This window comes from Anneissia japonica, unplaced genomic scaffold, assembly GCF_011630105.1.
Source record: "Anneissia japonica isolate Jap-2015-1 unplaced genomic scaffold, ASM1163010v1 scaffold288012_len1326614_cov192, whole genome shotgun sequence".
Taxonomy (NCBI): Eukaryota; Metazoa; Echinodermata; class Crinoidea; order Comatulida; family Comatulidae; genus Anneissia; species Anneissia japonica.
The window spans coordinates 222,409-245,672 of NW_022756612.1; the positions used below are offsets into that span (position 1 = coordinate 222,409).

General features: G+C 31.7%; 1 protein-coding gene across 2 annotated transcripts in view; it reads left to right on the forward strand.

Moving 5' to 3' along the window:
- LOC117124273 (mitogen-activated protein kinase kinase kinase 2-like) overlaps positions 1-22,354 on the forward strand; it is a 62,801-nt gene extending 40,447 nt beyond the window's left edge. For both annotated transcript variants that reach the window (XM_033270437.1, XM_033270436.1), the window contains 13 exons: positions 1,744-1,784; positions 2,832-2,955; positions 3,548-3,697; positions 4,956-5,153; positions 9,421-9,512; positions 10,431-10,480; positions 10,785-10,880; positions 11,232-11,456; positions 11,923-12,071; positions 14,171-14,296; positions 15,518-15,647; positions 16,006-16,183; positions 16,953-22,354. In XM_033270437.1, the coding sequence (XP_033126328.1) occupies positions 1,744-1,784; positions 2,832-2,955; positions 3,548-3,697; positions 4,956-5,153; positions 9,421-9,512; positions 10,431-10,480; positions 10,785-10,880; positions 11,232-11,456; positions 11,923-12,071; positions 14,171-14,296; positions 15,518-15,647; positions 16,006-16,183; positions 16,953-17,190 (1,797 nt within the window). In that variant the 3' untranslated portion in view covers positions 17,191-22,354. The remainder of the gene's footprint in view (positions 1-1,743; positions 1,785-2,831; positions 2,956-3,547; positions 3,698-4,955; positions 5,154-9,420; positions 9,513-10,430; positions 10,481-10,784; positions 10,881-11,231; positions 11,457-11,922; positions 12,072-14,170; positions 14,297-15,517; positions 15,648-16,005; positions 16,184-16,952) is intronic.
- Positions 22,355-23,264: the final 910 nt, after the last annotated feature.

Genomic DNA, 23,264 nt, shown 5'->3' on the forward strand with positions numbered 1-23,264 from the left:
ATCGTTAAATAAACAATGTACTCTCAACGTTCATTTCAACGCAACGCAACTCAACGCAAACGCAACGCAACGACAACGGGTAAAACGCGTTGGGATTTTTGCAATACAACTGGCCGGTACTGTAATGTTGATACGTTTTCCATCGCTGCCGCCATTCGTTCGAATTAAAAAATAAAAAAAATACAGCCTGCGAAAAGGTCAAAATATGGACATGACGCATGCGCAACAACAACTCGGAAGATTTCGGAGAAAAAACGGGCTTCGCGATGGTCTGTTTTTGTTCCGAGATAACTCAGGGGACCCCTGTGAAATCTCGGAAAGTTTTACAAGGATTTGCTTTCATAATCATCCAAACCTGGTTACAACTTGTTACAAGTTGTTAATATTTGCAAAATAGCATCAATGTGAAATGGGTATTAGTATTGAAATTCTAATTCTATGGTGTGCATTTCAGTACTTGGTATGCATTACTTGGAATCAATACTTGGAGTATATTTACTTTCTTAATAGTGTATTATACGATGAAATAAGATGATTAATTGTAAAAATTCAAATGTTAAAAGAAGAAAGGCAAAATCAGAAAGGTTGTTAATAAATTTTACCTCTGATGGTTGTTGCAATTTTGATCATTCAGTAGATGTGCTAACCTTTGGTTACTCTCAGGGTTGTACAGTAGCTGATGAAAACTAAGAGTGGGTGATAGACACTTTAAGGGTGGGGTAGGCGATAGCATTAGTAAACTCTAAATAATAGAGTGGATTTTAAGGATGGAAAGTGGTTTAATAAGGATGGGTGGAAGGCCATGAAAATAACTTTAGACTGGGTGCAAAACTTCCAGGACTGGGTGGTCCCACCCACCATAACATCTCTGACTGTATCTAAAATTGATATTTTCATCATGATTAATAATGAATGAAACTACAGTATTGGAATGATGGCATGACCGTAGCATGATGCACTTCACATTATTATTATCACGATCATTGAATTAAGTATCTATGGAACAGAAACTCAGCTCCCTGGAGTAGTATTCCATAATGTTGCAGCAGCTAATTAGCGCATTTGGCATTCCAACCCTACCAGTTACCCATTTATACTCCTGCGTAGACAGAAGCAATGCAGATAAAGTGCCTTTGCTTAAGGACTCAAGTGAAATGCACTGAGAGGGATTGAACCCCCCAACCTCAAGGTTGGAAAATCAAACTGTTCCCGCTGTGCTAAACCACTTCTATTAGAAATGTTCTGTTTATTTTACAACAATAACAGATTTATGATATCAGCAGTAAATAACAACATAAAACTAAAACAAGAATGATACCACAATTTATCCAATAAACAGTAGTGAAATATTTGAGCATGCTGTGACATGATATAGGAAACGTTGATTGCTGTTCGTAATCAAAATTCTCTCCTTTTTTCAAATTTTATTATTATAGAAAATATTGGAAAAATATGAATATAGAACAAAGGCTTACACAGAGGACTAGACCTCATTAGGTTGAGTGCTTTGGCCTCGTAGACTCGGTAAATTACTAAGAAATAATCCATCTGAAGTAAAAAATACTTCATCTATTCTAAATTACTCATTCATAATTACTATAAATTTGAATCAGGTATGTTTCTCAATGAATATTCGATTTTGGTTATCGATATATTGGAAGGAGTTGATTATGAAGAAAAATGATTTTTGTTTTAGGTTTTATTATCATAGCAGTTAATCTTGTTTATCTATTTACTCTCCAGAATATTGTTCGTGTGAAATTTGAATATAACAAAGAAAAAAGGTAAAGATTTGATTTGTTTACACTATTAGTCAATATTCTAAATGTTGTGTATATTTTCTGCTATTTATAAATCAACATGAATGATTTTGATTCTATATTAATCTGAAATTTTAAACCTAATCTGAGTTTGCATATAATAATTCAGTGAGATTCAAGATTAAAATGACTTACTACTAGACCAATTGTATGAAATAGAAATCGTGCGATATCATATGTGATAAATCTGCACTTGTTTTGTGAAAGTAACGTTGTTATCAGGTTTTAAGATGTTGAAGTTGTTGACATCATTATTGTGGTATTAGTATCTCAATATGAATCTAGTCAAGCTAGGTCAAGGGGATAATGAAATTTCGTGCAAATAAGTTGCTTCCCTCTTCTCAAGTGTTATATGAAATTTGAATTTAATAAAAAAAATTGCTTGTTGCATGTGATCCTGATCATCTTGTAGTAAATGTAATCATTCTCTAAGTAATCAATAATAGTAATGTTTTAGGAGCTGGAGCACCATGCCATTTTCAGTGATAGCTGTTTTTGTACAACTTTTAACCCTGCTCAGCCTCCTTTCTTTGTCCTGTGTAATTATTTAATGTTGTATATATTTGTATTAATACTGGAAGGAGTAAATGAAATAATGATGATTTAAAGAAACAATAATAAAAATAAGGTAGTTCCTTGGATAAAAATCTCACTTGGATGGATATAAGCTCGTAGTTAGCTTCAGAAGTTTGATAACAATTTTGAAAATAACGTATTGATAAACAAAGTATGAAATATTGCATTAAAGTTGAAATTTAGCTTCAAATTCTTAGCCAGCTACGTCAATATATCAGGTCTGCCTTGTCCCTGCCTATGCTCTGTGGATGCTTTTAATCACTACACAAAAATTGATTGCAGTAAAATCGCTAATCAGAGGATGGTTAACTGTTCAAGCAAATTTAGTAACTGTATGGTGTAATGAAACAATGTTTTTATATATTTTTATTTTATATTAATATGTCAGTGACAATTTAGTATTGCCATATTGAAATTTGACTTTTTTTTTTCCAGATGTTTAGAAGTTCATCGACCCCTTAAATTCCAGGATCTTTTAAATAAAGCAAAGACTGCATATGGATTACCGGCCACTATGCAAGTCCATATGAGGTTTACAACACACGAAATTAATTCATCTGTAAGTTGATAAATTAATCAAAATACTGCTTAGAATGGTTGCCATGAAAACTAGAATAGAAAAAAAAATTCTAAGGCTTTTGTCATAGTATTGTATATTTGAATATTAATGTTTTTATGAATTATAATTGTTTTAGTAATGCCATAATGACCTGGTTACCAGGAAAGTATTAGTTAATATGGTTCAATTAAAGTAAGCAAAAAACAGGTAATTTAAACTAATTATAATAATAACTTAATTTTAAAGTAGGTTAGACATGAATATTAAATTATTGATTTTATTTTATTGTTATTGATTTAAATGAAATTAAGAATTAGGATAAAATTGTATTAACAAAGAGCCTACAATTATTTATGGTAAGTGTATACAGTGCATGTACCCTCCTCTACAAGTTATGATAGAATAAGCAAATTGATAGTATTGTGTAGCAGTATACCACATTTTAGTATATTTGATCCAACTTTCATCCTTTAAATCCTTTCTTCTTTCACTAATCAAAATCAAAGGAACATTTTTCTCTTTTCTTACAAGCACATTGATTATTTTTGTAAACTGATAATTTTTCTGGTATTTTCTTTTCTATTTTTGCTAGATAATCATTCCAATTGACAGCCAAACCGATTTGGACCAAGCGGTTGAACTTGTTGATCGAAATCCAAATTCCAAAAGTCTCAGGATATGTTTAGAAGCACTGAATTCTGGGATGCGGGTTATGAGCAATGCTGAGTTGTACGATACAGCAGTAAGTAACCATACAGTAGACATATATTTTAGGTCACTATAATAGGTGGAACAAGGATAATTCTTCTTCCTCCTTGGTTGGAAGGTAAATGAGCTTCACTCTAGCATATTGAACTCCTATTTGGAAATTCCTTTCCACATAATATACAATTGAGTATTCTGTATTTAGGGATAAATCACTTATTACACATGTCTGGTAGTCATCAGAAACCTTTTGCTGTAGTAGTACAGCTATGGTAGACTTGCGCTTCTTGTCCATAGATAGCTTTTACTGATCAGTCATAAATGATAGAAACAATTTTCCAATATTTATTGGTTTTCCTTGCAAAAATATTTTCAAATATATTTTTTTAACTTGACAATAGTTTGTCTTTGGGATGGAGAGTAAGGAAAGATATGAAATTAAAATTGTCACGTCTGACTGGCTTGAATTTCTATTCAGTTATTTTGGACATTCAACCCACTCAATATGTATGCTTGATAGATTGCAAAAGGGTTGCATTTCCTTTATTAATACACAAGCACTCCAAGTGGGAAGAATGCTGTAATATATAAACACTGAACGTTATTGTTGCTGCTATTACAGTATACTGCTATTAGGCCAAAAAAAATTAATTTTTATGTTGGCCACGTTTTGGGAAAATCCAAATAATGGGTAGGTTGGTAGTAAAACTTTTTTTTTTAAAACCAAAAATGTGTTTACGCATAAAAAGTATAAAAAAAAACACAAAATAATACAACAATTTTGGAGTCGCATTGCGTACCATGCACCAAAATAGGCTAGGCCTTGGCCTCCTAGCCTAGGCCAAGGCTATTTCAGCCTTATTAGCTCATGAAAAAAAAAAAATTGTTCCTTGTAAAATAAAAAAAAATTTAAAAAAAATAAATAAAAAATAAATAAAATGCTGACCCTGAATTTAGTAAAATTTGGGTCGGTCGTGCATGGCCAACACAATAATTTTTTTTATTTGGCCTTAGTTCTATGTATGTTTTTAATTATATTATCTCCAACATCATTGTTATATTGTTTTTGTTATTTTATATAATACATGGTAATCATAATTTAAGCACACAGACTTTAGTAAAGCCAAATAATGTTCATAGAATGTTAGTTTCATATCCTGGATTTGAAAATATTTTTTGGTGAGGTTATTTAATATTTGTTATTTACTATTCTATATACCAGTCTTACAGATCGTTATTATTTATCTTCAATTTTTTAAAAATTCCACATAAATTATTTTTATTTTACGTTACAGATACGCAACAAATATCCGTCAGCTAGCAGGTCCTTATCAACACCCCAGGTGGTGGGGGGCAGTCCTGGTAGTGAAACCAAGAGGCATTCAACTCCAGCATTAGGGTCAAGGGAATCACCCCCACCTGGTTATGTACCTCCAGATTATCCATTGCATCAAACCAGTGATCGAGATGAATTTATTCCGGAAACACATGAGGTATTTTTTTCCTTTTTTTTATCATCTATTAATAAATTTTGCTTATTCTTAGCATTAGAATTATATTGTACCTTTTTTTTCGAACATTGGGCTTCAGATTTCTTCTTATAACAATTAACCTTGTGGTCATTAATAATGCTATTTATATTTTTTAAGTAAATGTAATAGATAAACAATTGTAGGTTCACTTTTACAAGGTATTACCTAATAATGAATTAGAAGCTTTTCAAACATTTTGCCTTGATGACTCACTGTACTACCTGTAAATTTCAGGGAACATATTTTCATGCTAGAAACACATAATTCTACCTGTCGCATTGTCACAAAGCATTGTAGTGTATTTCTAGGCCATATTTGATCCATGTGACTCAGCATTCCATTTACAATCTAATTCTTAAGTGTGCATTGATTGATATTTTCAGCAAAATAATGAAATTACACTAGGTGGCCAAGACAGAAAGGGTTTACATAAATCTGGATTGCTTATAGAATAATACCAGAGACATTAACGAGTTAAGTGAAGCTGATAGTGCAGTTGCATCAGTTTCATTAAGCTAGATGAGGTAGTCTTAAGTTTCACACTAAGAATGAAATGGATATAGGAACAGCATTTTGAGAGATCATTTCAAAGTGAACGTTTTAAAAGGTTGGGAAAGAAAATAGAAATGAGTATAGGTGGTATGAGATAAAAAGTGAAATCTTAAAAATTTTGTTTTTATTTTGCATAACATCCTTTTTATGATAGATGTACCCTTAAAAACATATTAAATAGATGTAATTTATAATACTGCAGCTATATAGTATTAATTTGGTGTCTAAAATAAGATGTAACTTTTAACATACACCTGTTTGTTTCTATGCCTTTGTCAATGCAGCCTTTTTCCACCTGGTTCACTTCCTCCTAGTCTGTTGCAGTCTGTCCCATTGGCATCCTTAGGCCTATTGCTACATGCAATTTCCATTACATCTTTTTGTAAAACAGAGGTGTTAGTTCTGTTGAAAAAAACCCCAAAAAATTCATACACCTTCATTTTGACCTTTCTTAGCAATCTTTTTCAATGACATCATTCAATATATTAATAATATAATTAAAAATTTACATTTAATAAGTTAATTTTTCAATATAGTAGTGGGAGAACAAACATTTTTTAAATAATAATGCTTTTGTGGTTTCTTTCCAATGTTGTTGGAGAACATCTACATAACAGTGACGTATTCAAGATTTTGAAAAGGAGTGCTGCATAGAAATATTACATCTACTTAATACCTGTACTAATGGCTATGATTACACATTAAATTGATTGTTAATGTATAAGTAACTTTCTTTGTCATGTATTTTCATTAATTCACTTTTTTTAAAATTTTAATTTAGCACGTTTTTCAGCCAATCCAATCATTTTAATTTGTCTAATGCCAAATTGAGGTTTTGTTCTGATCAGTGGATGTATAGGCAATCATCACAATGCAACTACCTACACTCCCATGGGCATTTGCCCACAATTATTATAAATATCCTACCTATCCAACTTGACTGTATCCTGAAGCAGTAGCAGATAAAATTACAAATAAGTCCTGAGCAATTGATTTGAACCCTTGATCTTTTAGTCGGAAACCCTAAGCCTTACTGATGTGCCACAATCCAATTAAAGATTGACTTTTATTGCTTTTCATTTGAAGTCAATTAGTGTTTGTTGATGAGGAAGGTGAATAGTTTATGTTACATATAGAATACCAGACACCTTCGTGATTTATCAGGTCACCATTGTTAATTAATGCTGACAGAAGTGTACTCTAATGCCAGTCCTGAAAGAAAAGGCTTCACACATATTATAATTTGAGGTTTGGCATTGGGAATGATATTTTTATGGTGATTTGAATTTCAATTGGAACTGAGTTTTCTTTATACATAAAAGGGGAATTTTATATATATTTAATATTTAAACTGTACACATAGAAAATCAGTGCAATAGTACTGAAAGTGCCTATAGTATAAAGGAAGAATAAATAAAAATGAATAAAATAAGGACATTTGTTTAACTCTGCCAATATCTACACACAATTTGAAAGGAATGAACTCATGAATATTAATAAGTTCTTTAAAACTATCAAGCTGGTGAAAAATAATTTTACTTGAACAAAATATATTTCTGTATCACCTGTTAATGTATCAGGAAATATTATTATAAAAGTATTATCAGCTAGCCGTAGAGTAATAATGCTGGACAAGAATCCAAAGTACTATAATTGCTGCGAAGCAGCCAATTCATATTCTTGACAGCAATTTGACCTCTGAAAGGTCATTGTTTGTCAAAAAACAAATGCTGAAGTCATTAAACTAAATTTAAAGCAAAATGTGTTGGGAAAAACTGAATTTTATTATGAATAGAAATATGGCTTTCAAGTTAATTAGAGAAGTGAGTCATGTTTAATTTGCATTCAGCAAATATAGAATATCTAAAGCTAGATTTCATGAATAGTTTGAATACAGTGGTAGAATAGCCTCATTTGTCTTGATAATTATTAGATATGTAGTCAGATAGATATTTTAGTTAGTTTCAAAAACATCTAATAGCATACAGTAAAATCTCTCAATTACGTATCCCTCCGTCTGAACTAAGTTCGTAATTGGCCTAATGCTACAGTACATAGTACACAGGGCTACCATGGGAGCAAAATTTTGTCATGAAATATGACTTGGATTTTACTTTTTTCTACAACAAAAAAATAATACTGCACAGAAACCAAAATTATCCTACTAGCTGTGATGTATTTCCGAATAAAAACTAGTGTTATTATTCTCTTCATAACAATTGTGAATTAGCTTACCACATCCATTGCAAATAGCGTCCCCAATGAACAAAATGGAGATTCTCCATTTCTATGATATGTAGTGTACAGTACGGCACAGTACTAGCTGCTTGAGCAAGCATGCACAGCTCATAATGGAATAAGTCTCGGCTGAATAAAATTTATATTTCTTGCTTTAAAGGAAATTTTATGTCAATTTCATTTTCTTTATTGGCCTTTGTATTCGTTTTAAAGATTTTAAAATACAATTTTAAGTGTTTTATTGTTAAAAATGATCATTTTATAGTAAATAATGACATCATTGCCGCAAATTGAGTTCGTAATTGGGAGGATCGTAATTGGGAGGATCGTAATTGGGAGATGTTACTGTACATGTGATGTTATATTTTAGTGAGAGTTACATCATAATAAAACAAACAGATCGTTATAAAATTTGTTTTTGTTTTTTTATAGGGGTACTGTTTGTATTTGTAATTTATCCGAATTCTAGGCCGACATATATTAGGGACCCCTGCATCTGAGATGTTGAACATAATTTATGGACATGGTTATTTATAGGATCATTTTTAGCTGTAGAGCAATGATAAATCAAAAGTATTGAATGATCAAATAAAGTAATAAAAAATTCAGCACAAAAAAAATTTGAGCCTCCACTAGATATCCTTCGACAGCTTTTTATTCTTTGTCAATTCATATTTAATAACAAAGTAACTAGATGAACCTATTTAAAGAATTGACTATTTGAAGAAGTGATTATTCTTTTTTGCACTTTATTGTAATTTTCTTTCAGTGCTCAATTGAGTTGTCAGTGGGCAAAGTACTGTAGGCCTGAAAGAAGTGTTCATCGGGCAGGGGTCCCAAGTATTCCGGGAATCTCCTGGGAATCAGGACGACCTCCTGCACTCCCGCAGGCAAGCAAGAATCTCCCGGAAATGAACCGATCTCTGCAAATTCATAATTTTGCATGTTTTCACTGCTTTATTATTAATTTTCGCAAAGAAGTCAGAAGTGATAGGTATCACATGTAGCGAAATAAAATTAAATATGTTAAGAAAGCTCATAAACCAGATCAGTGGCAAATTCAAGGGTGGGGAAGCCAGCCTGTGCCCCCTAAATATTTCAAAATTATGATAAGAAAATTATATTGAAATTTATGTCTGAGAGGGCCATTTCCGGCCATCTAGAGGGGCTATGATCATAAATTTTCTTACCATGAGCACCAACCATAATGGGGCTGATTTTGTCTAGACCCTCCATCTGTGGAAGTCCCTCCCTTTCCCCACCCTTTGTCCCCTCCCCCAAACACCCTTCGATCCACCACTGCAGATCTCCTGGAAATGATGCCCCTGATCAGGCAATCAAGGGCATCCCGTATTTCCCCTGACACATATGAAAAAAAAAATAGTATGATAACTGCTGTATATTTATTTTCTTTGTATTCATCTCTTTTTTTCCCTAGGATCATGAATATATTATAAATAGTCCACAAGGAAGTTCAACATCATTAGACAAAGTGGGTGGTCCATATAGAGGAAGTGTATCGTTAGGAAGGTAAGTGTAAATATAGGAAAACAAATGTTACTGTCCATTATAAATGGGATGAAGATCATAAAATATATGAAAGGTATCTTACAAACTCTTCGCAGCCCTAAAACCCAACATTTTTTGCGAAGCATAGTATGAGTCATGCCATTCCAAAACCAGCGTACTGTCACTAAATTTTCAACTGAGTAATTAGCATTTGAATGTGGCAGTGTTGTATACTTTAGTACAGAGAAACCATACTAATTGTACTCATAACTTGGCAATAGTACTTGTTGATCCCTGTAAAATGACCCATCATTTTAAAAAAGAGAATACGAATTATTAAAAAGTAAATTTTCTTTTCTTGGTCACCGATGACAAGTCTCATATGTTTTGCATTTCATTTTATTCATATAAGGCGAACCTTAGCTTTTATCTTCATACATGATGATCCTGCCAGGAGTCCTCTTTAAAATTTGCTAAAAGTGGTCAAATGATTGAGCCACCTAATCGCTTTTGACAGACTTTGTCCTCAGTGCCATACAAACAGATCTCATTCTGTGCCTTGTGGCTTACAATGACATTGGTGCTACTTCTAACACTGACTTACATTGTTCAGAATTTAGTTTTGAAAAGGAAGAATCGTGCCAACATGATTTACATGCGAATATACCTTTGTCTTAGTTTATTTGACAACAGGTATATATAAAAAAATATACTTTATAAAAAAATAAACTATTCATATAAGCATATTACTCAATGCTGTTTGCATTATTATAAAGATAATTACAAAGGTGTATGTTATTTTTTGATGATTTTTTTTTATATTTTGAAGATAATTATAATTGGAAGGTAGTGTAAAAACCTTCATAGATTTTATTTATTGACGTAATAGTTGTTGATATTATGCTTCTTTCTAACTAGCCAATGCATTTTTACCCACAGTGCATCAGGGGCAAGGTTAAAAAGTTCAATTAGCCATGAGGACTTTACAGGTTAGTTCGGTTATATTCCACAAGAAAATATAGCTTTTCCATAGAAATTGAGAAGGAAGGGAATATCATATTGATAAAAATTTTCTGACAAAATAAACTATTATATATATTATCATTATTTCCATTGATTGTAAACATTGTTAAGAATAGACTCAATTTGACCCAACTGTATTTGAGCCCAAAGTTTAGTTTGATGTAGGTAAATATTTTAATAACAAATTTTAATAGTGTAATGTATTTACCCTGAGCAAATATTGCAATTTGTGTGATTGAACTAATTAATTTAAGTTGCTTTTGTTTGCAGATTCAAATTACGGCCATTATAGAGAAGGAAATAAAGGTAGCACATTTCCCAGTCGGGGAAACAGTACAAAGTTTGCTCCAGCGGATTATACAGATGGTCAGTGTTACTCATTTTAACTACCTATTATTTTTTAGATTTGTATTTTAATCAGACATCACTGCTTTCATCATTGTCAACATTAACATTATCATGATCATAATTATCATAAATCACTACTGCTTTCTTCACCACCACCATCATTATCGTAATTACTATCATAATTGTCATAATTGAGATGTTATAATTTCCCACACAACAAATAGGTGAGACAAGCTTATTATACTATGACTGGGTCTGTGTCACAACTTATTCTTTTTTTCTGTAAAATTTTATAACCCTAAATCAGAATCACCAATATATTTGTCGGCAAAAAATAATGTTAAAGGTTTCTTTTTTTTTATATTTTAGGTCGAAGAACTTTTCCAAGCAGGGTAACGAGTAGACCACGTTTAAGCACATCAATAATTGGAAATGAGACCAGCCCCCATGGCAGTGAAATATCGTTTCAGACAGGAAGCAGTGAAAGCAGTGGTATTGGCATAGACTTGGCCAGTGACGTTGGTCGACCGAGGCGAGATGATATGGAAGTTATTAGCAGAATAGAAGAAATTAAAATAGGAGATAATGCAAAATGTATGATGATCCTCTTAACTGTAATTTCTGAATGAATTTTTTTTAAAGTGGCTTTTCCATATGTGTTAATAAGCTGTGGACTTTTACTAAGTTAGCTTTTAGTATTTGGGTCATTTCTTATTTTATCAAGATTATTTCAGGTCTATGTCACTGTAATTAGAATTATATAGATAGAACAGCATTTGACATTATGAAAATGCTGTTAAGTATTAATAAGTAAATTGATATTTGTTATTTTATGCACTAATATTTTTTTTCAATTGCATGTTGTTTTTCATGATTCATTCAATTTAGGTTTCTTATAGAATACTGATATTACTTACAATACTAGAGCTATACTTAACCTCCCACTTCCAGGAATGTAGGTTCAATAATGTAAAACAAAATATAAGTTTATATATAATGTGTTAGGCTTGTAAAATAAAGTTTGTGGTTATAACAACACTTGCATATATCCATTCCATAGCACCTAGGGCTCCGGTTAATTGGTCAAAAGGAAAGTTACTAGGCCAAGGGGCATTTGGCGTGGTCTATCTTTGCTATGACAAGGACACTGGTCGAGAGTTAGCAGTCAAGCAAGTGAACTTAAATGGAAATCATGATGAAGCTAGAAAGGTAAACTATTATATTACTAAATTTTTCTTTAGGTTAAACTAGGACATACAGTGAAACTTACCCTCATTGTGGATCATCACTTATTATTTAATTTTTAATATTTCATTATTGAATATGTTTTATCAGTTTAACTTTCTTTCGATAATTTATGTATGTATGTGTGCTTGCATTGTTTTTTTATTTTGCATTTACACAAGTAGTCAATAAATTTTGTTATTTTTGCTAACTTGGAAAGCAAATTATTTTTGTAATATTTCTAAAATAAAGAGATTCTGGAGAAAAAGTGGATATTCTCCAAATTGACAGTAAACTAGCTTTTAAATTAGATAAAATGGAGTGGTTTTCAAGAGGAAATCTGTTTGGTGGCTTTGAAAGTGAAACTGACAAGTTTTTACTAGTACTGTTGACAACGGTGTTAATGCATTTTAATTGTGGGGAATTATCCTTCACGCTTTGCATTAATCTGATTATATCAACCACCTGTAAGACTGTCTGAGTTGTGGTTTAATTGTATGGACAAAAAAAAATAGACAAAAAATGCAAGCAGGTGTATGTTTGAAGCAAGCTCGCGAACAAATACACGAGTATAGGGATATGTGTGTGTGGTATGCATGCAGATGGAAGTATGTGAAATATATGTAGATTGTTCATGCAGATTCATGCCAGTAATGCATACAAACATGTGAAAGAATGCTTGACAGATGCATTTATGTGTCACAAATGCTGTAATATACCAGTGAGTGGTTGTTTTTTTAAATATTAGGCCGCTGTAACTGTATTTCCTGATCCAGCATTTGTAGTAGTTGTAGATGAGAGTGTGACGCAGTGGCATGTAATGTATAGTTAGTTTCTTGTTCCCTCTTGGCCAACATCAGGAAATCTATATTCTTGTCAGTTTGTTTTCTAAAATGTGTGACTTTGACGTTTATGAAGTAGGTAGGTGTTTAGCCTCATTTATTCCAACACATTAATTTTGTGAACATACCATTGTTTTAGTAGGTATCTATTAGATCTGGTTTAAGCAACAACTGTGAAATACAAGTGAATCATGTGTCTATATTTCAATTTAAATTTAAATAAACCAATTGTGATCAGCAACATAAATTATTATTAACTGCTTCTTGGCTGGGGAGGCAACCACTAGATATGGGCCAAGAACTGTTCATTTCTGAGGGAGAACTTCAATGGTGAATGTCACTAATATCTAATATTGCACCAAGTCCAGTGGGAGAACAACAAATAAATTGTTTCCATTCCCTATAGGAAAGGAATTAAGTGAAAATTATAACAACTTCCGGGAACAGTCTAAGAGTACTTGATACTGCTGCTATTACAATTTAGTTGTCAAAAGCGTTGTAAGCTAATCCAACGATAATTTGTTAGACGAGTGAGTGACTTGGGCATTGGAACTGGTCGTGCCCGTAGGCAAGAATACGGAACACTTTCACAAACAGCGGTCAGGCAGTTGTTTGTTATCGTCACATGACTTTTGTAATCATAAAACCAACAGCTTATTACTGACATTTTTCAAATTGTTGACAGCATGCATGATATATCTAAAATCTAATTAATTTTGATACTCATGGCATGATATAATTCTGTGTGATTTGTTTTCATATTTGTATCAAAAGGAAATATTCAAAAGCAGATATTATATAAATTATATATTGTTAATGCAGTCTATAATTTTTTATAATAGTCAAGAAATGAGCATTCATATCACGGCCCTGTTCCTACCAATCCTTTCACCACTATGCACGAGGATCGTAATGTCGACTTTTTAAAAATTACTGTAAATCGACATATCCACAGAGTATAAACGTGTAATAGTCAAGAAAGATAAGATGACTTAACTAATATTTTCATTGCTTATAAAGTAATTATAGTATTTCTTAATTGTTTACATTATCTACGTTTCTGTTGCATTTTATCATTTTCATTATGGTAATCATGGAAACTTGACCTTTTGGAAACAAGTACAGGGACAGAATGGATATAGTATATGAATAATTTTTTTCATATTATATTTATTGGAACTTGTTTTTCTTAATGATGAAAATGACCGAATTTCATTCCCTTTTTCTTCTATGTATTTGCAGGAAGTTGGGGCGTTAAAGTATGAGATAGAGTTATTAAGGAACATTAACCATGAGCGAATTGTCCAATATTTTGGTTGTCATGAAGATTCTAACACATTATCAATCTTCATGGAATTCATGCCTGGTGTAAGTAGCCACATAAAATACACTTAACTCTTTGATGTCTAGTGCACTTTGTAAATATGCATGATGGGCTAATTGTTCAGAATTTTTTTTGACAATATATTAATCTAACATGTGTGCAATAATTTCTATCTTGTAAATGGTTTGCAACTACAGTAATTACATATTACATTATTCTAAGTACTTTATATGGCTGGACTTTTTTTCCTTTTGATTTTGTTAAATTATCGGCATCTATTTATGTACTGAACAATAACGATTTGCTTTTTGCCAGTTTAAAAATCTTGCATTGATCAAAAGTGTCCAAGCTTGCTAATTGTGGAAAGTAAAATCATCCAAATCACGTTTTTCTCTATACTTTCCTTTTACTGATATAATCATTTCATCTAGCGATAGATAACATGTTCCCAGAGGTACCAACTGTTAATGCATACTTTTTGCGATTTTTGCTGTTGACTTTATGATGGAACAAAATGGAAAGTTCAAAAGGGTTACCAAAAATAAAACTCCTGACATATGCCATTCATATTTTTATCAATTGTTCTAGTTTTTCCGACCACCGTCAAGTTGTTTCATATTTTAGAAGACTGATAAATGTAGAGAGGAAAGACAAGAAATCAGTTGATTTTTATCTGGACAAGTTACTGTTAATTAGCAGCTAACCCATGTGATTGTGTATTCTGAATGAAAATTCCTAAAATGAAATTTGTAAGGAGTCTTGCAAAATAGAACATCTAATTGTAGTCAGGTTTTGAGTACACTATAGGAAATAGAATCCAAAGGAGCCATTATTTCCTGAAAAAAATTGCCTGAAGCCTGCAGGGCTGAAGGCAAATTTTATAAGTTAGATTAATTTATATACTCTCTTCATATTTGTGAAGAAAATGATTTTTTTTTTTGACTACCTATATTTTCTTCCATGAATGTTATACCCATGGCCAGTTATTTTCAGGGGGACAATTGTTAATACATTATTACAGTAGTAAAATCATGCAATCATCATAAATTTTATATATCTTCATTTGAACAATATTTATTTGCAACAAATATAACTCATTTATTAGGGGGCAGATCACATATTGGCATGTATCTATTAAGAATGAACTATTAGCTAAAGAGACTTGTTATGCTGCTATGATGCTACAAGATAATAATAGTTCTCGAAAGTTCTTAGAATGTTAGAGATTGAGATAACTTAATGTGAATTTTTGATATACATTACAGGGCTCTCTTAAAGACGTCATTAAAAGCTATGGTGCATTGACGGAACCAGTAACCAGGAAGTATACCAGACAGATACTGGAGGGTGTCTCGTTCCTGCATGCTAGTCACATTGTTCACAGGGATATTAAAGGTAGTGTTCCATTGGTCAACTGCCAGGTTATACCAAGTACATTTCTGGGGTTCCAATTTGGAGATTAACTTTCGCATCTAGGGTCCTCATTGCATTTTGCTGTGTGTAGTGATACCCAAAGCCAGTTGTTTTCAGGGAGACAATTATTATTACATTATTACAGTGGTAAAATTATGCAAACATCATAAATTTTATATGTCTTCATTTGCACAATATTATTTTCAACAAATATAACTCATCTAAGGAGGCAGATCACATAAGATATAGCTTTTTGGCATGTACTACTTCATATGTTAATCCTTGTGATGGAGTCAATTTCCAAAGTGTCTGATTTGAGATTGTGTTGTTTACCCAATAGGTGCTAATATACTGCGTGATTCCATGGGTAATGTCAAACTAGCCGATTTTGGTGCATCCAAGCGGTTACAGACAATCTGTACTGCTGTTACTGGAATGAAGACGGTGACAGGCACACCATATTGGATGAGCCCGGAGATAATCAATGGAGAAGGATATGGCAGGAAGGCTGATGTGTGGTACGTGAATTCTACTTTGTTCGATGTAGGGGTAAAATATAGTAATTTATTGATGATAAAGTCAAATGACTAAACAGAATGTTATCTCATGCTACCTTTCTTCATGGTAGCTTTGTCATAATTTAGTTTTTAGTCAAGAGAGCAACTTAGCTCAGTTGGCTAATCTGGTGGTAGTCACTCTGTGTGCGCTGAACCGTCGAGATCTCTAGGTCCCCGGTTCAATTTCCATCGCTGCCTCTCCTTGTGTTTCAGCTAGAGGGCTGAAATACAAGTTACAATAGCGCACCGTCTTTCGGATGAGTCGTTGGTCCCGTGTGCATTATGGCCTATGTGCACGTTAAAGAACGCAGTACACTCTTCGTAAAAGATTAGGGGATTGTCTCCCAGTGTACTGCCCAATCACCACCAGAAGGACCCCACTGGAAATAAGTCTTCTTCTTGACTTTCATGGGCTATCCTTGGTGTTTACACCGAATAAATCCAATCCATCCAAATACATTTGTAGTTACCTTTAATTTGTATTTTTTTAGTTTACAATCAAATTTTAGCTAAGGAAAAAATAATAATGGAATTAATATTCATTCTGGGTGTTACTTGGCACAAATGTCAATTGGCAACAGTGTTATAATGTAATATGTAATTATTTATTGTTCTAATATATAACAATAAAACATCAAATAAAACTTGTGGAAGACTAGGGAAAATTTTAAAGGCATATGATTTTTGAAGGAATTCTAGTTATTCAAATTGCTTTTTTTCTTCCGATTAGGAGTATTGGCTGCACTGTAGTAGAGATGTTGACAACAAAGCCTCCATGGGCAGAGTTCGAAGCCATGGCTGCTATTTTTAAGATCGCTACGCAACCCACTAATCCAACTCTTCCCGGGCATGTGTCAAATGATGCAAAAGACTTCTTACGATGTACGTTCCAAGAGTCACCAAAGGAAAGACCACTAGCAGTTCAGCTTTTAAGTCATCGCTTTGTCAGTCAGTTCAACATGGAATAAGAACAGTCATGTTGCACAAAGCTACAAAGCTAATCAGTGTTCAAACATTTCAAGGATAAAGTGTACCTATATAGATGTTGTTTTTCCAGTTGAAAAGACACTGAACACAAATATTGAATGTGCTTTCCATAATAAGCGGACAATATTTTTCACAAGCTGAAATAGAGACTTACCATGTGGAAAAATAAGCATGTAAATATGTGTACAAATGAAGTGGACAAATTGTGAACTAATTGATTACAACTGAGGAAACATGAACATCAATGGAACAATTGAACCCGGTGATGGCTTATTTGAGAATCATTTTTGAAGGAGATGCTTGGTAACCTGGCAACGTGATGAAAATTTCTGTGATGTTTTTCTAACACATTTTCTTAACTCGCATATCTGTAGCTATTTTTGCACTTGCTTGTTTTTATATTTGAGTAAAAGTTTATTGGGGTAGTAAGCTCTAATGACTTTCCTGAACTTTTTTATATATACTTGTGAATTACGTAGCCCAAAATCAAGATATTCAAAGACTTGATAAGAAGAACAATGAAGGTCTTTGATAAGAATTAATTTCTGTAAATTTTGAAAAAGATATCTTAATATATGATATGTTTCAAATAGAATTACTGGTATCTAGCTTCAAGAAAGCTACCATGTTTTTATACATATTATTAATGAATAGGTCTATGATGATTTTTATAATTTTAATATTATATATCTACAAAGTTATATGATTAGCATATGAATATTCATATAAAAGGCTTAAAGTTTGTGGATACCAAATAGTACAATGCAATATCTGTTGAACTTTTAAGAATAACACATACTTTTTTGGGGGATAAATTCAATCAAGTAGATTCCTGTAATGAAAGTGCCTTTCTACTGATCAGAATAATAAAAATATACCTTGGAAGTTTATGCAAACTTTATTCCAATGAAACTGTACTATTGAATGTTTTACTTGAAGTACCTTAGGGCACCTTTGTCATTAATTAAAAGTTATATTTTTACAATTTAGTGGAAAGCTTTTGTATAAACCTGCAAAAACAGTTTCTTTTTGGGTTGTGGATATATGGTAAACCACAAAACAAAGCAAAAACAATTATCAATTATTCTATGATAACTTGATACCCTTTCTCATTTAATTGTTGTACTATGTACTTTTCAAATGTGCTTTTCAAAACTCTTGTTAAATTTTTTATAATCACATCCAATTCAACCATTACAGAGTTGGTATAAAATGCTCATGTGAAAAAAATTCTGGAATTTGGACCCAACACCCTGAAATTGGAAGGCAGCTACTAACTATAAAAATAATGTACTTGCTGTAATTGAGATATTTAATAATAATCTTATGAATGGCATATTTCTATATATTTATGATTATATAATATATTATGTATAATAATGAAACAATTGTATTATTTTCAGTATTTCTTATCCATTGTTTATGATGTTCTAAGTATCTGTAAATGATATTTTAATTTTTCATATATTCTTTTGTTTGATTTTTAAAATGTAAGTGCTATACATTGTTTTATTACCCTATCAAATTTATCAATTCTTATATTTAGAATTTTTCTAAATTTTTCAGTTATATTTGCATTATACTATTTTAATTTAAAGTATATAATTAAGTAATATATAGTGAATTATATAATTTTTCTTGATCAGGGATGGATGACTTACTGGTGGACAGAATATAGAGTTATTTAAGATAATTAAAGGATAGCTTTGCTCTCTGATTGGTGTATTACACATATCATTAAGTTTGATACTAGAGTCATGGAAGAAGTGCCATTTGGCAGTTTCTGTTCTGTGATTGGTGTATTGATCATTAACCTATAACATTTCAAACTTGGCTTTTAGTATCTGCTTTTATACTTATAACATATCAATTTAATATGTTTTTGTATCATGAAAGTGCAGAGTTAGGTTTCTAGAAACCCAGCTTAAATAGAGAGTCAATTATAGCTGATGTTTTTCATAAATCGCTTTACACTTGTGAAGGAGGGAATAGGAATTTAAGATACCATATATTCTCAAGTATAAGACAAGGCATAATATAGCAAATTACGATAGAAAAACAGGTGGTCGTCTTATACGCGCAGTACATACAAATTTTTTATTTTTCAATCATGTTCGTCTTATGTGCGTTTATAACACACGAATGTACTACTACTGAAATGAAGCTGCTAACTGTTAGTATGAATAAATGCAATTTTAAATGCAGGAAATTAGATTTTGATGAACATTTAAAAGCCCATAAAATGGTATTATTTGGAAGATTTGGCCCAACATCTGGCCCTGTTTTTAGGCAGCTAGATGCAGTTTCAAGACCATAAAAAGCAGCAAAAAGTAGGAATACACCGGACGTACTAATATCTTCTGAAAATCTTCTCCTACTCGAGTATATACAGTAACCAGTTAAGGACTCGCATGGTATATCAACTACTGAAAGTACCTACACTACAGATTCTGTTGTTTATTGAAAGGTTTTTATCATTGATTATTTACATGTACTTGTCTTTCCTGAGCAAATGCTGCACATAAAGCCATTATGTTATTTGATAACTAATTAACAAAAATGTGGTAATCTCCATGACAACATAAACCTAAATCAGTTGTAATATCCATGAAAATACAAACATATTAAGTCCTTAATAGCTCCAAGTCTAAATCTAATAATAAATAAGGATCTATTTAAAATTTGTTATTATTATATTTGTTTGTTATTCATATTGTTATTACTAATATATCATATTTTATAATATATCAAGTTGTATGAAAATATGTACTTAAACTTTAAAAGCTATTCTCTATGTTTTTGTTTTAGCCCTATGGGGATTCCTTACAACAAATTACCTGTTAAAAACATGATAGAGTAATTGTAACAAGATTTTTTTTGAAAGCTAGAAAATATAAAATTCCTTTCCCATCTCAAATTGGCAAAGTTTGTCCCAGCATGGAGGAATTACCAATTTCTCCATGGTCCCAGGTATTCTTTTTCCAGCTCTCGACACTCTTTCTTTAATAGTGATAACTGCCCTTGTACGATAGGCTGCAGGTTACAGTGTCTGTTGATCCCAGTTGTTACATGGTTTATATGTACATCAAGTGTGCATCCGGTGTGTAGTATAATGTTGCAGAGTGATGAAGCATGCACATTTTCCCATATATAGAGTAACTCCTCAATCCTACAGAAACCCACAAGCACACATACCCCCTCCCAATATACATACATGCATCCTCACCCTCTCTTACTGACAAACTTTCCCATATTAAACCATATTAAGCAATAATGAAATATATGGTTGAAGAAATGTTATATATCTAGTGCCATGTATGAATATCTATTGGTGTATAATGTCAATGTACCTAACAGTGCAGATGTATTATATGATGTGGTGTAAAATGAAATGTATTGAGGGTGGAAAAAAATCCATACCAAAGCAATTCAAATAACTAGCTAACAATGTATCCAAAGTTGATTAAGGCAAGGTCAATGAGAAAACTCAAAGCCTACCACTCCTTTTTGCTCTACTTGATGATCCCATCCTGTTACAAAGAGTTCAAAACAATCTCTTGACACTGTTTATTTGTTATTAAGCTTGTGATTTTTTATGATGTATTTAAAGGTACTACTATTAATCCAAATTATATATTATATGAGAGTGAAATTATGTCATCACTTCTATTCTCAACAATACAATTTATAGTAGACATAACTTTTGTACCAGCAGTTAACACAACAATGCATAGGAAAATTTTAAAATATTACAACAGTAATGAACCAACATAAATCGACCATGTTTTTTTTTTTACAATATAGAAAGTTCCATTTGTTGGGTTTTTTTAATCAGTTAAAAAATGAAGAAAATATTTTTTTAATGAAGAAATGACCAGTAAGAACATAAAACTACTAATTCTAATAATTAATATTGAATGTATAATTCATGTAGTACATAAAATTAAATTTCTAAAACTAGCTAATCTATAGTTTGGAACTTGATATTTTGCTTGCTGAGCCAGTTCCAATTTGGTATTGCAATGGTTGATAATGTAGCCATAAATTTAAACATTTGCATTCTAGCTTTGATGTACCCTCTACATTTTGCAATAATATCTATCAAAAATATCTCTTAATATATAATATTTTAAAGAGAAATGATGTTATGTATTGTCATAAAATATATTGTACATTGTGCATTGACAAGATATAGGTGAAATGTGGTGCTTAACAGTTGAATGGTCCCATGTTGTCATAGCAAGTTATCTTACAATTATTAATTTTACATCTCTTTCTTAACGATTTTGGTATAGCTTGAATTGCTTTCAAATTTTCAGTATAAAAAGTTGTGGGTAGAAAAGGAATTTAATTGTGAATTAATCATATCCCAGAATTTTTATCAGAAATTTCAGGTATTCTTTCGGTATATAGGTCTAAGAAAATACAGCATTGATTGTTTCCTTGTTGATCAAGAATAAGATATTTAATATACCTGCAGTCATTAATCAAATGTCTGTATCCTTAAAGCTATACTGTCAATTAGCTGCAAATTAGCAATAAAATTCAATATTTAATTGCTTTGTATATTTATGTAAGTTATTAGATTTAAATTCCTATGTATTTTGCATAGACCCTTAAATTGACTGGTAATCAATTTTAGGTATTTCTTGGCAAAATATCTCTGAATCATATTTTGATACTATGTCATTGGGAATTGGTAACTTTATTTGATCTTTTGAAATGAGCAATTCAATATTTAATCAAATTTTTGAGGGTTTTTTGCAGTTTTTACCACATACAGCATATCTGATTTTGTTTTTTATTTTGTAAATATTATGAAAGATTTTAAGTGGTAATAGACAAACCAATCTCAAACAGGCTTTGATTAACAGTTCCAATGCAATGCATGTGATAGTTTGATTTTGTCTTTCTACTAATGTTTATTATTGTACAAGTAGATGTGTTTAGTTAACATAATTTGGTGAAAGTATCAAATTATAATTGTATGTGATCCTAATAATTTGAAAGAGTATATGTAATCATTTTTGCTGATGACTGCAAACTAAGCTTGGGCTACAGTATATTAGCAAATATCGGCGATAGTGTATCGTTCAATCTATTTTATACAAAAGTGTGAAATAAAGAATTGTCGTACATGAAATATATTGTTTCTGAGTTTATTGTTGTTTTTGCTGTTATTGCCAATGTTTTCTGATGTTGAACATTTGTATTTATTTGTAATGTTATGTATTATTATCTACTGTTGCTTATGTTGTATATTGTGTCAGTTTTGATGTCGTCATTTTATATTCCACATAATTTACTTATCCACGATTGAACATAAATTTGTAGTAGTGTTTTAATAGTATGTTTTGTGGCTTGTGTGCAAATAGTGCAAGCAAATCTGTTTATGTGATGACAGCACAAATAATAATACTACGGTGGCCTAGCTGAAGTAAACAAAGTTGCTGGTGGGTCATAGCGGAGTATATGATTCCCTGCAGACGGAAAAAAAATAAATAGTGGTTCCATTGGCTTCTGTTTTCCTATTCATATATAAAAAATAATAATATGTCATTCTTATATAGCGCTTAATTCCTTAACAAAGCCTCTAAGCGCTTCACATTACTACCCCGGTCATTGAATCAAACATATATGGAACACATTGAACACCAATTTAAATTATTAAAGCCCCATTCCCGGCAAAATTTCACTAAAAACTGACTTTTTTTTAGAAAATATGCATTTGCATTACTCCAATTATTATAAATCATGGAAAAATATTGGCATGAATTTTAGTTTTACGCAAAAGAATTAAAAAAAAGAGAAATACGGACTATTTCTCATAAAATATTACCATTTTCTCGACGAATTCATCGTTACTAGGCAAATTCAGAGGTTGTAGATCGCATCCACTGGGAATACTCTCGCTTTTACGTATACTTTATACAGTCAATAAAGTGCGCCCTCTCTAGTGAGATTAGTTTTTGTACTTCGCATCTCGCACAATGCGGTCGTTCGGTTAGGCTGAGATATGTTTGTTTAAGTGTCAAAATCTCAGTCAGAATCAGTT